Raw genomic sequence first — 13,731 nt, 5'->3', positions numbered from 1 at the left:
AAGCAACTCCCTTCCGTAAGCAGACCAGAATAAAATGCAATTTCCAATCAAAAAGTATCACCTACTTCATTCATTTTTTGATCATCTGGTCCTTGAGCATCCTTAGTCTGTTTGATATTTTCTACCATTTTTCTGATAAAAGCGTGACTGTTGTTTTCGTTTTTAGCCATCAATATTTCCAGTATGAACCACAGGCACCTAAGGGAGAAATGCAGTATTCCACACAAATAAAAATACAAAAGAAATTCTTAAACAAGCACATTTGAGAAAGTGATTTAGTCTAAGTTTTACTAGTATTATGAATTCGAACCAGTCTAACTCTGGGAAAACTGTTCTTTAGAAAAAATGAAATTAATCTAGGACGAGCAGAAGGTAAAGAGTTCATCTGTAAAATACCGGAGAGCACTAAAAAAGCATCTATACTATTTCTCACAATATTTTACAGAAATAATTGCCATCATTATTTACACTTGACACTGCAATAGAGTACCACAATGAATTAAAATTTCACTTACAATAAAGTTAGAAACAACACTATTAAGAGTAGTCTTACTCTTTAATGTCCTTGAGTTGTTCAATGTCCTGGACTTTGACATAATCTGGGTCGTGAGCTAGGAGATGGATAGTATAAGGAACAACATACTCTGGTAGAAGTGACAACAGTTTCTCTGAAAAGCAGAAGAAAGAGACATCAAAAAACTACATACTAAGAAATATGCTTTTCTCCTAAAGAGGAAAGGGCAACATTTTTCTAGCATCCCCTGAGACTTTTAAGTAATCCTAAGCAATGACTGCAGGAGAAACTCTTTCCTACATCATGACAGATAGAAAGCCTATTTTCCTCAGGGATTCAAAAACTAAGGGTTGTTGCCAATGGCCTTCTCAGAGTTATGATCACAAAATATGTATTCTGTAAGGTAACAAATTCCCTGACCAACACCATGCAGCATGAACTCCAGCATCTCAAAGTTTGATGAAGAAAACTAGAATAAAAAAGATCCTCTCCTATCGGGTAAGGAAAACAAAGGGACAAGTTGTACACCAAAAATAAAAAAAAAACAAAACATTTTACAGCAAACATTCACATTGCTTTCTTTAGCCTAATGCCTGAGAGGAACCAGAAGATGCACAGAACACCTTAATTATTAAACCTGTACCCTGTGCAACAGGCAAGACAACAGGCAAAGGAAGGGATGCTAGTATTCTGTGTACCTTGCTATGGTACAAGCATCTGATCTTAAGTGCTTGCGGCAAATGCAAAGTTATAGTATTAACATGACTATGGATAAACATTTCAATGTATGTGTGAAGGAAAGAGGGAAATTCCTAGCTCTTCTTTGGGAGGGAAAAAACAGAAAAAGAAAAAAAAAGGAAAAAGAAAAATCACATTTTTGAGCTAGTAAAGAGTCATGAAAGACATGACCAAGTCTGGAAAATCTTCTTTCAGTAAGCCTTTAACTATCCCCTATTCAGATATGAATAAGTCCAAACATCTGTAAATCATTACATATAATAATAATTTTTGAAAACAATTTTTAATACATTAGAAAACTAACATTTTTATCTCCAGTACATGTATTCACATGGAGTGTGTTTGATAGTTATTGTGCACATCAAAGAAAATACATCATTACTGTAGATTTTACAAAACAAAATAATTGTCATGCATAAGTGAGGTTTTAATCTATCACCTTCTTAGAGGTCTGCATATACAGGGGTAATGCACAGTCCATATAATATATATATATATGTATAATACCACCCAGTGTCTTTCTATTTCAAGTTATTTTTATGTAATTGAAATACAGTGTACTCTGCAAAGCAGCTTTTAATGTGTTTCAACTGACACTGCCCTATTAACTTCAAGCACTGTCCTGCATTTTAGACAGCATTACTAAATAAAAAAATTAAGATGTGAAATGGAAGAAAAAGAACATAATTATGACTTCAGTACACTAGCATAATTGGTTTGCCTTAGACATGTCCTGGGCAAACCAACCCACTACTATTTGTATTAATTAGTAACTTCAATAGAATGTTCATCAAGAGCTCATGAACTCAGTTTTTCAGCAACTTCCTAATTCAGACAATTTCTAATATAACAATAATTCCAACTGGGTCTGGAAAACAAAATTAAGCAGTTCTAGACAAAACAGGTAAAGAAAAAATATTGACATATATTCTATGTAACCCCTGTCATGACTAAAAATAATAATTAGATATTCTTTCCTCATCTCTAATGAAGAAAGACACAACCTGAAAGGTAGGCTGGCTTTTCTACCAGCATATGAAACTTCAATGTGCCAAAACCCTTCATGAAGTTCCTTATGAGCTTTTAGGAAAGAAATTTGTTAAAAAAATTAATCTTCACTCTTGATATTCTTCTGCTTACTGACTTGCAAGTACAAGCCCATCCTGAGAAAACAATAATTCCTATGCAAGACACGTCTCTACCCAGATGAAACTAGTAACAGATACACAACCAAAATAAGTCTCTTCTTGAGTGACTTCCATGCTGGATAGCATTTAGAGAATTTAAGAGAGCTGAGAATAATTCCTGTCAGCCTGTAAAAGGTCAGTATGGAAGAAAAGAGGCATTTTACTGTCTGGTACTAGTCTTTCGGAAGTTTTCCAGAAATTTACCATCTTCTCAACAAAAGCTGAAATCCTCACAAAATATGCAACAGATATCCTGCTCACCTGTACCAAGTTTTCAAGACAAAATGTATCACAAAATAAAACATTTATAGCTTCAGAAAAATAGCTATATTAATCAAAGATGCAGATTTCCAAAGGAGGTACTACAGTCATTACTACCCTGTATTACTGCATGCTTAGGAAGGAGAGTGGCAAACACATATACATTTAAATAGCACGTTATCATGAGAACTGAGCTTCAGCTGTACTATTGCAATATGGATATTTTAGGATACAAATAGCTTGAGACATTTTATTTGTTGAAAGCTCAGACTTCTAAATCTGAATGGTACAAAGTTAACACTGTAATCCTCAAAAAATCCTGCAATCTATATTTAATCCAGACTTCTAATGGATTATAGCACATATCAAATCAATGGCATCACTCAACTATTTCAGCAAAAAAAAAAAAAAACTTAAAGAAAAAAAATCATCAAGCACACTTTGAGGTTCTACTGGATATAGAAAATAACACACATCTAGGTTCCTCTTAATTTCTTCTACAGATTTTTGATAGCAACTTCATAGCATCTATTTTAAACATACAAGAATTCTTCTATTTTCTTCCTTCTACTAAAAAAAGTTTTCAACTTTCAAGAGGAATTGTCTTAAGGTGACTTAGAGGTATTTACTCAATTCATTTTTCTTTTTACATGTTATTGAGGTGGAGAAAAGTACCACTCTTTTTCCTTTAAGTCTAATTAATGATACACAAAAGGATTTCTCTGCAGACTTATCCCCTGATCAAAGTCTAAGAGGACTAAGAAAGACAAACTGACATGGATAATATAAAGTGATTCATAATCACAAAAGGAAATCAGTTATCTGGCGGCATCTGTGAGATCATTTCATGAAACAGGTCTGGTTTATGCTAAAGAAGATGAAAAAAATCCTCTTTATTTCACAAAAGCCAAACAATCAGTAATATTTGAAAGAAATAAAACTTTTAATAGCTCTTATTCAAAATGCCCACAGCTCTTCATAAATGTCTGCTTTTTCCTATAACCATATACCAGTGTTGTCATACTGCATATATGTAGCTTTAAGTCAAAAGGACTGATTTAATAAAAGAAAAAATAGCTAACATGAGCCCATAATAGCTTCCAAAGTATTCCCATGATCAGACTGCTGGCACTGAGAAGAAAGAAGTACATAAACTCATCCTGAAGTGCCTACAAATGTAGACCTTTGCCAGTATAAGGTAAGAAGCTACTCAATATAGCAGCGCAAAGAGTCAATTTAGTGTAACATTTATTTCATTAAGGTTATGTATTATTAATTACTGAAGTAAAATTAATCACTGTCACTTCATTTAGAATACTATTAACCATTAAGTTGAAACAGTACATAAAACTGCTTTGAAAAAGTACTTCACCTTCAATATATTTAGGCATAAGCATTTCCGCAGTTTTTAACAAAACTGCCTGTTAAAAAACATCAAAAGAAAATCCAGACAAAAGAAAATCACAAAAACTGAAAAATTTCAGTTTTTATTAGATATCACTAAGTGAAATTTACAGCTGTTCTACATACAAAACCAGACAATCATCACTGTTTTCAGTCTACTCACATTTACATTTGAACTACAGCACTTGTACCAAAAAGCAACTTCTATTCTCTTACCACTAACTGCTGCATGTTGCTTCAGATATTCCCTTCTGACATTTATGTTCTTCACAAGGCACTGCCTGGCGTGAGCTCTTCTCTCTTTCACAGGATCTTTTGCACACAGTGCACAAATAGCCATATATTCTAGTGGCAGCCGTAGTCTAGAAAGGCCTTTGTGAAGTTTCTGAGCAAATATTTGTCTCACTTGGTAACATTCATCCTATTAAAAAACAAAACAAAACAATAAAACAGTCAAAGCTAGAAAAGATAACAGTAAACTTTTCTAAAAGCAATAGACTGTGAAATAAAACACAGAAGCCCAGGTAAACATGAAAAAAGAAATCAATTTCAGACCTTGTAGTCACAGAAACATTGGAAATTCAAGGATTTTTTAAAATGCCACTTCAGAACAATTTAATTGAATTAATAGTTGAAGCTTTCCTTAAAATCAGAAGCAGAGTTAAGGTTCAGGAATTGTACAGGAAGATAGGACACTCAGGATCCAAGGCCTAATTTAGCATAGTACTAAGGCATGGAGTTAATGAAATTGCTTACAATAGGACCACTTGCTTTGTGAAGCCAAAGTCAAAGATCCACACAAAAACATTTTAGTAACCAGTAACCACCACCATGTCGATTTTACTGCTATGATTTCACACATTTTCATCAAGGTATTAATATTAAAATCTAAATAAAATTCAACACAATTACCAGATAAGGTGAAACACTGAAGAGAGTACCAAGCATTTCCATTATTCTGTGGACACCTATCAACTATGACTGACCATAGAAGAGAATAAACCATGTCTAACAGCTGCCAAACAACACAAAGTAAAATAATATAAAGGCAGCAACTGTACTTCTACGGTTTACTAAGCAACGTATTTCCAGAAAAGACATGAACTTTAATTTTTTTTGTATGAAAAAAACTACATACACCACTTAATACACCACAAACCATTTAGTAAGACAGGACATGGAAGTTTAACAGAAGCACATGTAGAAAAGCGTTAGAAGAAAACATAAACAAAGCCACAAAAACAGCTTGGCACATTTAGCCTTCCAGAAAGAGGGCAAGAGGAAAGATTTGTTTTTTCTAAACACAAAGAAAAAACACTAACAGGAATAAGCAGCTATTGTAGTCAAATGACAGTTTTAAAGTTCAGAAAGGATTGAAGAGGGTTTCCAGCTATCAGTCATCTGGAAGTGCAGAACCAAAACCGAGCCACTGGTAATATTGACTCTACTAAATTTGCAAATGGCATCAAAAGAGATCATGTTTTAGATAGAACAAGCCTTCCTCTTTCCCCACCAAAAATGAAATCCACAAGAAACTTCTTCAATCAACCCCATTTCCCTTTCTGGGAACTTGAGCACTTCAAGCAATGTTCCCCCTGTATGGACTGAAACCCTAAAACAGCTGCCATAGCCAGGGCTGAAGCAACCCAAGCCCACAAACCCAAACCATGAGACCCACTCTTGACGCGTTGCCTCACAAATCCACCCCCCCGCAGAAGGTTAAGATATAGCCTTCTTTTCCTCCTCAGTAACATCACCGAAGTATAAAGCCTTTAGGAAGTCTAGAAGAAACCTATGCCTAGCTGGTGTCTGAGCAAGGAAGCATGTCCTCTTTGCCTCAGGGGACAAGGAAGTTATAGTTTGATGTTACTGATAGTGTTGTCCGGCCAATTGGAATGATTATTATTTCTTTATCTTTTCATATTTATAATAACCTTAAATTCAGCTCAGTTACATTAGTTCACTGAGAATAAGGGGGATAAAACTTATCCAATGTATGATATTTTTAATAGCATACACGTAAACTCCATAAAAATCAATCCAATTTCATATATATGCATCTCTGAGTTTAATGTCAATTCATGACAATTCCACCATTTAAAAGCACTTAAAAAAATTAATTTGCAAAGAATCATGTACCACTCAGACACAATTCTAATTCTTTCATCAAGTAAAATACTCTGAGTTAGTAAGGAAAACTGAAAAAGTTGTGGGATTTTTTTAAACAAATGAAACTTATACAATCTTAAAGATTTATTCATTCAATTAAATTTCATTTTCAACAGCAAAGCTTATTAGATCTTAAATCTGGTCTTAAAACCTGTTAAACACTGAAGGACTCCACACTACGCTCAATTATTTTCTACTCTCTTTCAGTATGAAGCTCTGCTGACATAAAAATTTGTTCTGCAGATCAAATAAGTCAACTGCTGGTAAGCTTACAACATTAGTCAAACATATCCAGAACTTATTTTTAAATGACTAGACCTACATGCATTTCATCACGACAAAATCCCTGTTTACCAGTGTCGCTTTAATACAGCAATTAGTGACAACACATAATTATGTATTCTGCACTCTAATCATTACACATTACAAAATGGCAGTATCAGAGGGAAAAAAAGTGCCATTACAGCTACTCTGTATCTGAGGATCTGAACTGACAGTGACAAAGAAAACTGCAGAAGACCTCAAGAACATCTAGAAAAGTTATTTGTAAGTATCCAAAATCCATTAGGAGCTGCAGTGAAATGGAAAGGCATAATTCCTGTTTTGACAGGAATTTCTAGTTTTCTAGAAAACAAGTTAGCAAGTCACAAAAGGCAAAAAAAAATCAATAAATGAGGAGGGAAAAGTGACAGAACTAATACTATAGAAACGATTCCCCTGTAAGTGATGTCAAGTCATATGGATATCCACAGGGAGGGGATTACAGAGAGCCAGCATGACTGGTCTAGTAGCTTTTTACAGTGAAGCAACTCCGTAAATGAGTAAGCAATGAGCAACTGATGTCACCTACTTGGATTTCTCTAAGGGTTTTGACACAGTTTCACACAGTATTCTCGTCTCTAAACTGGAGAGATACAGCTTTCATAGAAGGACTATAAGAAATTGGTTAGGAGGTCATGTCCCCAGAATTGCAGTAAAAAGAAAATAAATCAATGTCTGGATGCAGATCAGTAACAAGTAGTGTCCTTGGGGGTGAAAACTGGGACCGGCATTACTCATCTTCATGAATTACAAGAGAGCAGGATTGAGTACATCCCCCAGCAAGACTGGATGACACAAAGCCAAGTGGTGCTGTTGATACACTGGAAGACAGGCAGGGTTGCCATCCAGAAGCATCCTTGGCAGGCTTGAGGAGTGGGCCCATGGGAACCTCATGAGGCTCAACAAGTCCAAGTGCAAGTCAGCCCCAGCTGACTCAGGGCAATCCTCAGTGTCAATACAGGCTGAAGAATGAAGGGATTGAGAACAGCCCTGCCAAGAGGGACTGGGGACACTGCTGGATGAAAAACTGGACGTGAGCCAGCCACATATGCTTGCAGCCCAGAAAGCCAACCGTGTCCTGGGCTGCATCAAAAGGAGAGGGGACCAGCAGGTTGAAGGAGGTGATTCTTGACATCTACTCTGCTCTCATGGGACCCCCATCTGGAGCACTATGGGATCCCTGGTAGAAGACAGACATAGATCTGGTTAAAGCAGATCCAGAGGAAGGCCAGAGGAACGGTCAGAGAGCTGGAACACCTCTCCTAGGAAGAAAGACTGTTCAGCCTGAAGAAGAGAAGGCTCTGGGGAGACCTTGTTCTGGCCTTTCAATGTATGAGAAAGATTGAGATAAATTTTTTACCTAGTCCTGCAGTAATGGGACAAGAGGCAACAGTTTTAAACTGGAAGAGGTTAGGTTTAGATTAGACATAAAGAAGAGGCTTTTTACAGTGAGGGTGGTAGGACGGTGGAACAGAGCAATTGGGGATGCCCCACCATTGGAGGTGTTCAGGGCCAGACTGGATGGGGCTTTAAGCAACCTGGTCCAGTGGAAGATGTCCCTGAGCACAGCAGGGGAGCTGTAATGAGATAATCCTTAGGGGTTTCTTCCAATCCAAAGTATTGTACGATGCTTTCGTAAAATGTGATACTAACTGGTTTATAAATGTTGATAACCCTATTGTATTCTCCTAATTTAAATCTCATCTCTTAAAATTCCCTTTCTGGAATTGAGGGGAAGTAAGCATTAGACACAAAGATAGCAAAAGAAGGTGACAACACATCTGTTAGCAATACCCACAAACAGTTAAGATTGTTATAGATGGAAAATCAGAAGTGGAAAAAAGTGACAGTGATGGAATGGAAGGTAAGAAGCCTGCACTTAACATACTGAGAAGAGTGTCAAAACAATGAAGCAAAATTCTGATAGAGGAGAACTACAAGGTTAACATTTGCAGTAAAGAAAGATTTGCCACAAGAGGGAAATGACTGAAGAAATGAACAGATTTTGATCACTGGGATCACAAGAAAACAGAACATGCAAATACTACATTGGCAAGGTTAGTCTGGTATGACATTATCTAGCTAGAGTATCCCTTCTGAAACAGAGACGGAGTTTTATCTGTCATTAGAGTAAGTGCCTATTTTCCTTTCTACTTGTTTTGTTCTGAATTATAAAAATATTTAAAACTCATTTTGAGACAAGACCAACCTTTCTATTCGGTTTTGCAATAGGAAGACTGAAAAGTATCCCTTTGCTTAAGGTATAAAGACCTTCAAATATTACCACTGAACTCCTGCTGCATTTTTGCTAGATTTCATCTGCTTAAGTAGTTTTGTTCCCTTTTTCTTGTTTCTCATAGCATTTGGAAACTAAGTTAGGGCTCCTTTCCATGGGAACACAGAAGCTTAAAATTCACATAAACACAATAAAAACAATCTACAAGCCTAATACAGACTGTCTTACTCTGGTATAGGAATGATTTTTCTAGCCTAACTGGAACCAACTCCAGTCAACTTAATAAATTAAAAGAGATATTCTATATGAAAGAAAGAAACATCCACACAGGAGTTATACTCTATTTTCTAACATTAAATGCCAATTTAAAATCTTCTGACATTTAAATGGGTTGCAGCTTTTAAAGCTTTAGCCAGTCTCAGGAATTAAGGTCTAGAATGGAATATCATGATTACTGCCTACATCTTCTGGAAGTGATTCCTTTCAGAGTATTTCTCGACTTGTGTAAAGCCAGGATAATACAAGCAGTTACACAAGTAACACCAACAGAAGTCCCTTCATGACCACTTGCTCTTGGTGTATGAATCAATTCCTGTAGATTTTGCTAAGTATACAGACGTAAATACAGAGGATCTCTACATCACAGCTTAAAATATTAAAGTTACTTTCTGTTACTAACTTCACAGTCAGAAGTTAAGGATGACAACTCCAGCATCTACCGAAGAATCTCTCCATTTTTCTTGTAATATTTAAAGGATGCCAACTATCTTTAAAAAAATCTCTGCATTCACATTCTACCCAAGCACTGAGAAACCAAGGTCACTCTTGTCACCACAGTTCAACATAATTTACATCATCTCATTTCAGCTTCTAATAACGTCATAATGCAGCTAGGGTATGACTTTAAATACATACTGAATTCCTTGGTTTATCAATATTCTAACATTTGACTACTTTAAGTTAGTGTTCCCCCACTGGGCAACCCAATACTATAGACCTAATTCTCATCCAAAATGAGTTTTCAGGATTAGATAGCTGAAAAATAATTTCATGCCAAAGATGAACGTTTCACATAAAACCAGATTAACAGAAATATACGCAACATACAGAACAAACAACTATATACTCATACATTTGCTGACCACCCACAACTCCCACCAAATTTCCTTACATTTATGGCCAGTGCACACAGTTGGTATTGTTCTAAGGTGATGATTTCATGGTAACAAGGTTCTTGTGCCAACTTCACAATAGCATTTCCTGCAGCCAGCCTCAAGCGAGACATATCAGGTTTACTGAAAAACAAGCACATGGATTATGAAGGTTAATTAGTAAAAAAATTACACACGGATTTGACTTAATTAAATTCCAATAAGTTTGCATTGCTGAAAAACAAGTACTTAAAAAGAAAGAAGTTTCCATGGACTTAGATGACCCCATACCAACAAAAATAATTTCAACCCAAAAGTAGTTTTCATGGCACCACATTTTACAACTTATTACCATGTATCTATTACCTTGCCCCAACTTGGTAATAAAAGTCTTCCCTGAAACTTCCTAAAAGTTCCACATGGGTGTGGAACAGTTCTAGCAGTACACTGAACCAACAGAGTCCATATCGCTCCTCAGAGAGGGGCAGTAAAACACTTCCGTTCAGCTTGTTGGTTTTTCTTCAGCAAGGGGCTCCTGCCAAAGAAGTAGCCCATTTCTAGTCCCCAAAGCTGCCAAATCTTTTCTAGCTCAAAATCCGTGCTGTAGGTCAACATACATTAAGATTAATTAGACATTATGGTAGATGACTAAGTGAATTTTTTTTTTTAAGACAACAGCAAAGTGTCTTTTGAATGCAACCACTGAAAATGTATAGCAGATGCGTAGTAATTTTTCTATAGCACGGAACTATGAAGTTACAAACTCCAATATTTTTTGACAATTTTTCTCTTGGTAAGATTTAGTTTAAGGAAAATGCAGACAGCATTTCAAGAAAATCTTAATTCAGCTTCATATCCAATATCAGTACTTTTAGCAATTATCAGTGTCCTTCCATCCTTAAATACTATTATTTCATGTTTAGTATAGACTAAAATTAAAATCCTACTACAAAGACATGCAAGATTCAACCTAGCTGATTCAACCTAACCACAAATAGGAAATTAGTGTAATCCTGAATTTTATAAAACTGTTTATGACTTATAAAATTAAAAAAAAAAAAAAAAAAGACCTGGAGAGGACAGTTGAAATATTATTTAGTGGTAAAATTCAGTATTAAAGAAATACAAGACTGATGAATTAAACCTACATATGCTAACACCTCAAAGAAATCAGGTGTTGATTTAAAAGCAATTCAACAGTCATCAGTCCTACTACTTCAAGGTGTGAAGGATGAACAAGAGAAGGGATTTATTTATTTTCCAAATAGGACCTTGACTTTACCTGACACTATGCTAAACCATGCTCTGAAATGTAAAAAAGCCACGTTCCCTTACTCTGTCACTGAAAGGTAAAGTTGTGTAGATTTAAAGAGGTCTAGGGGCAGAGTCATTTTTAGGGCTGATGAGGACAATAACACCAAGATGATTACACTATGACTAAGGGCCTAAAAAATGTCAAAAGTCTCCTGAGCCCTCCCACTTTCACTTCATTATCATTAGTAAATTATACATTGTTTCAAAGACAAATGCAAGCCATGAACACAAAAACTGACTCACACCGAATGACCTCATATCAAGTACAATTTAAAAGATTATGCTCTGTACTGAATAGACAATTTTACTCTTTTTCCAAAGCCTACTCTAATTCAGAAGGACCAGTGTCAGGTTTGCACAGTAGGGACACAGTAAGCACTGCCAGAAAGAAGATATCCTTACTGCATTCTCAAAGGTTGAAGAATAAAGGTCAGGAAGTGTCACCAAGTTCCACGCAGAACTAAAAGGCCTGAAACATCATCTCTCTGCTTCAGGTTTTGAGAGTACTTGTTAGTTTGGCAGTGTAGCTCACACAGAGACAATGGAGACCTGCCCTTCTACCAGTTTGGAGCTTTCCCAAAATGTAATACTGGAAAATAATGAATACATGTCCTGTCACCAGGGTTTGTGCCTTATGCACCAGTGGGTGCACATTTTCCCAAGTCTTCCTTTTGTCACTTACTTACTTAGAGAAGCTCTTCTGTTTGCCTTTGTCACTATTCAATCCCAGCTGGGATTTGGCTTTCCTAACTGTGTCTCAGATGGTGTCTCTGTATTCCTGCCAGGTTACCCATCTCTACTTCCACTTTCTCTATAACTAATACAACCATAGAATAGTTTGGGTTCAAAAGGACTGTTAAAGCTCATCCAGTCCAACCTCCTGCAATAAGCAGGTTACCTGGAGCCCTGTCCAACCTGATCTTGAATGTTTCCAGGGATGGGGTATCTACCACCTACCTGGGCAACCTGTTCCAGTGTTTCACCACCCTCATCATAAAAAATTTGTTTCTTCCATCTATAGGCCTTCCTTTAGGTACTGAAGGGTCACTATAAGGTCTCCCCAGACACTTCTCCAGGCAGAACAATTCCAATTCTCTCAGCCTTTCCTTGTAGAAGTGCTCCACCCTTTGACTATTTTTATGACCCTCCTCTGAACTTACTCCAACAAGTCCACGTCTTTCCTGTGTGGAGGATCCCAGAGCTGGATACAGTACTTTGGAGGGGGTCTCACCAGAGTGGGGTAAAGGGGCAGAATCATATCTCTCAACCTGCAGGCCACACTGCTTTTGATGCAGCCCAGGATACGACTGGTTTTCTGGTATGTGAGCACACATTGTTGGCTCATGTCCGACAGTGTCCCCAAATACTACTCCACAGGACTATTCTCAATCCTTTTGTGTTCAAATTTTGCCAGGAGTTCCTTTCTCATCCAGGCAGTTCTGTTGAGATATATGCCTGACCTTCTGCTTTGACCACTCTTGAAAACTGAGGGATGATTTTTGAATATTTGTTAATTAGCTTTCTTGGGCCCTTCTTCCTTCCAAGACCTCATCCAATGGGATTAACAACAAGCTCATCTAGCAACAGGCAGATTCTTATAGAGACCCAAGATTTTTCTCCTGAAGTCCAGCACTCTGATCTTGCCTTTTGCCTTCCTTCTTGCCATCAAGATTTTCAACTCCATATAATATGGTCATTATAGCCAAGGCTGCCTTCAACCTTCACATCCCCAACAGGCAAGTATGTGGTGCATCACAGAGATCCTCCCCATTGGGTCCTCTACCAGTTGTGTCAAAAAGCTGTCATCAGTGGTGTCCTGGATTGTTTATGTATGGCTGTGTAGCTCCTCCAGTGGATATTGGAGTGTTTGAAGTTCCCCATGAGGGACAAAAACTGCATACATGAAGTCATTTCTAGTTGTTTAAAGAAGGATTCATCCCCTTCCTCTTCCTGGGCAGGGGGCCTCCAGCAGACACCCATTATGATGTCACCCATACCAGTCTGCTCTACAGTCCTAACCCATAAGCTCTCAGTTGGCTCATCATCCCTCCCCAGACAGAGCTCCAAGCTCTGGGTTGAAGGGTTACTTCCAGAGCAACATCGCATGTCACCAAAGTTTTCTCCCTATCCTAAAAGGATCCCTAGTCCTCCATTAACTTGATTTAATAATGGAGAACTGATCACATCATTATATAAAGTTTCTACTACTGCTTCTGAGTACAAAAAGAGCGGGGAAATTAAATTTCTAAAACATGCACAATAAGGAATCATCACTCCAAGCATGAAAGCACCCAGGACCTACAGAACTGATCTATTCACAAATTACTGGATAAGCCAACCATATGCTCCAAATAGTCATGCTGAAAAGCCAAATTACTGCCACTCAACTCCCTAGCAACTGCCATGAATGGTCATATTACAGAATTTAAAACTATG

The 13,731-nt window shown here is 37.0% G+C and overlaps 1 protein-coding gene across 2 annotated transcripts in view; it reads right to left on the bottom strand.

The window, feature by feature from the left end:
* The window catches only part of PDS5B (PDS5 cohesin associated factor B), an 81,637-nt gene that overhangs the window by 18,539 nt on the left and 49,367 nt on the right, over positions 1-13,731 (bottom strand). For both annotated transcript variants that reach the window (XM_027906728.1, XM_027906729.1), the window contains exons 23-26: positions 10,002-10,125; positions 4,321-4,525; positions 554-668; positions 66-198 (exon numbers count right to left, since the gene is read on the bottom strand). In XM_027906728.1, the coding sequence (XP_027762529.1) occupies positions 66-198; positions 554-668; positions 4,321-4,525; positions 10,002-10,125 (577 nt within the window). The remainder of the gene's footprint in view (positions 1-65; positions 199-553; positions 669-4,320; positions 4,526-10,001; positions 10,126-13,731) is intronic.

Source organism: Empidonax traillii, unplaced genomic scaffold (assembly GCF_003031625.1).
Source record: "Empidonax traillii isolate 1590-97213 ecotype Southwest subspecies unplaced genomic scaffold, ASM303162v1 scaffold1347:size381947, whole genome shotgun sequence".
Classification (NCBI taxonomy): domain Eukaryota; kingdom Metazoa; phylum Chordata; class Aves; order Passeriformes; family Tyrannidae; genus Empidonax; species Empidonax traillii.
Note: the sequence above shows the minus strand (reverse complement) of the source record. Positions and strands in the feature narration are given on the sequence as shown.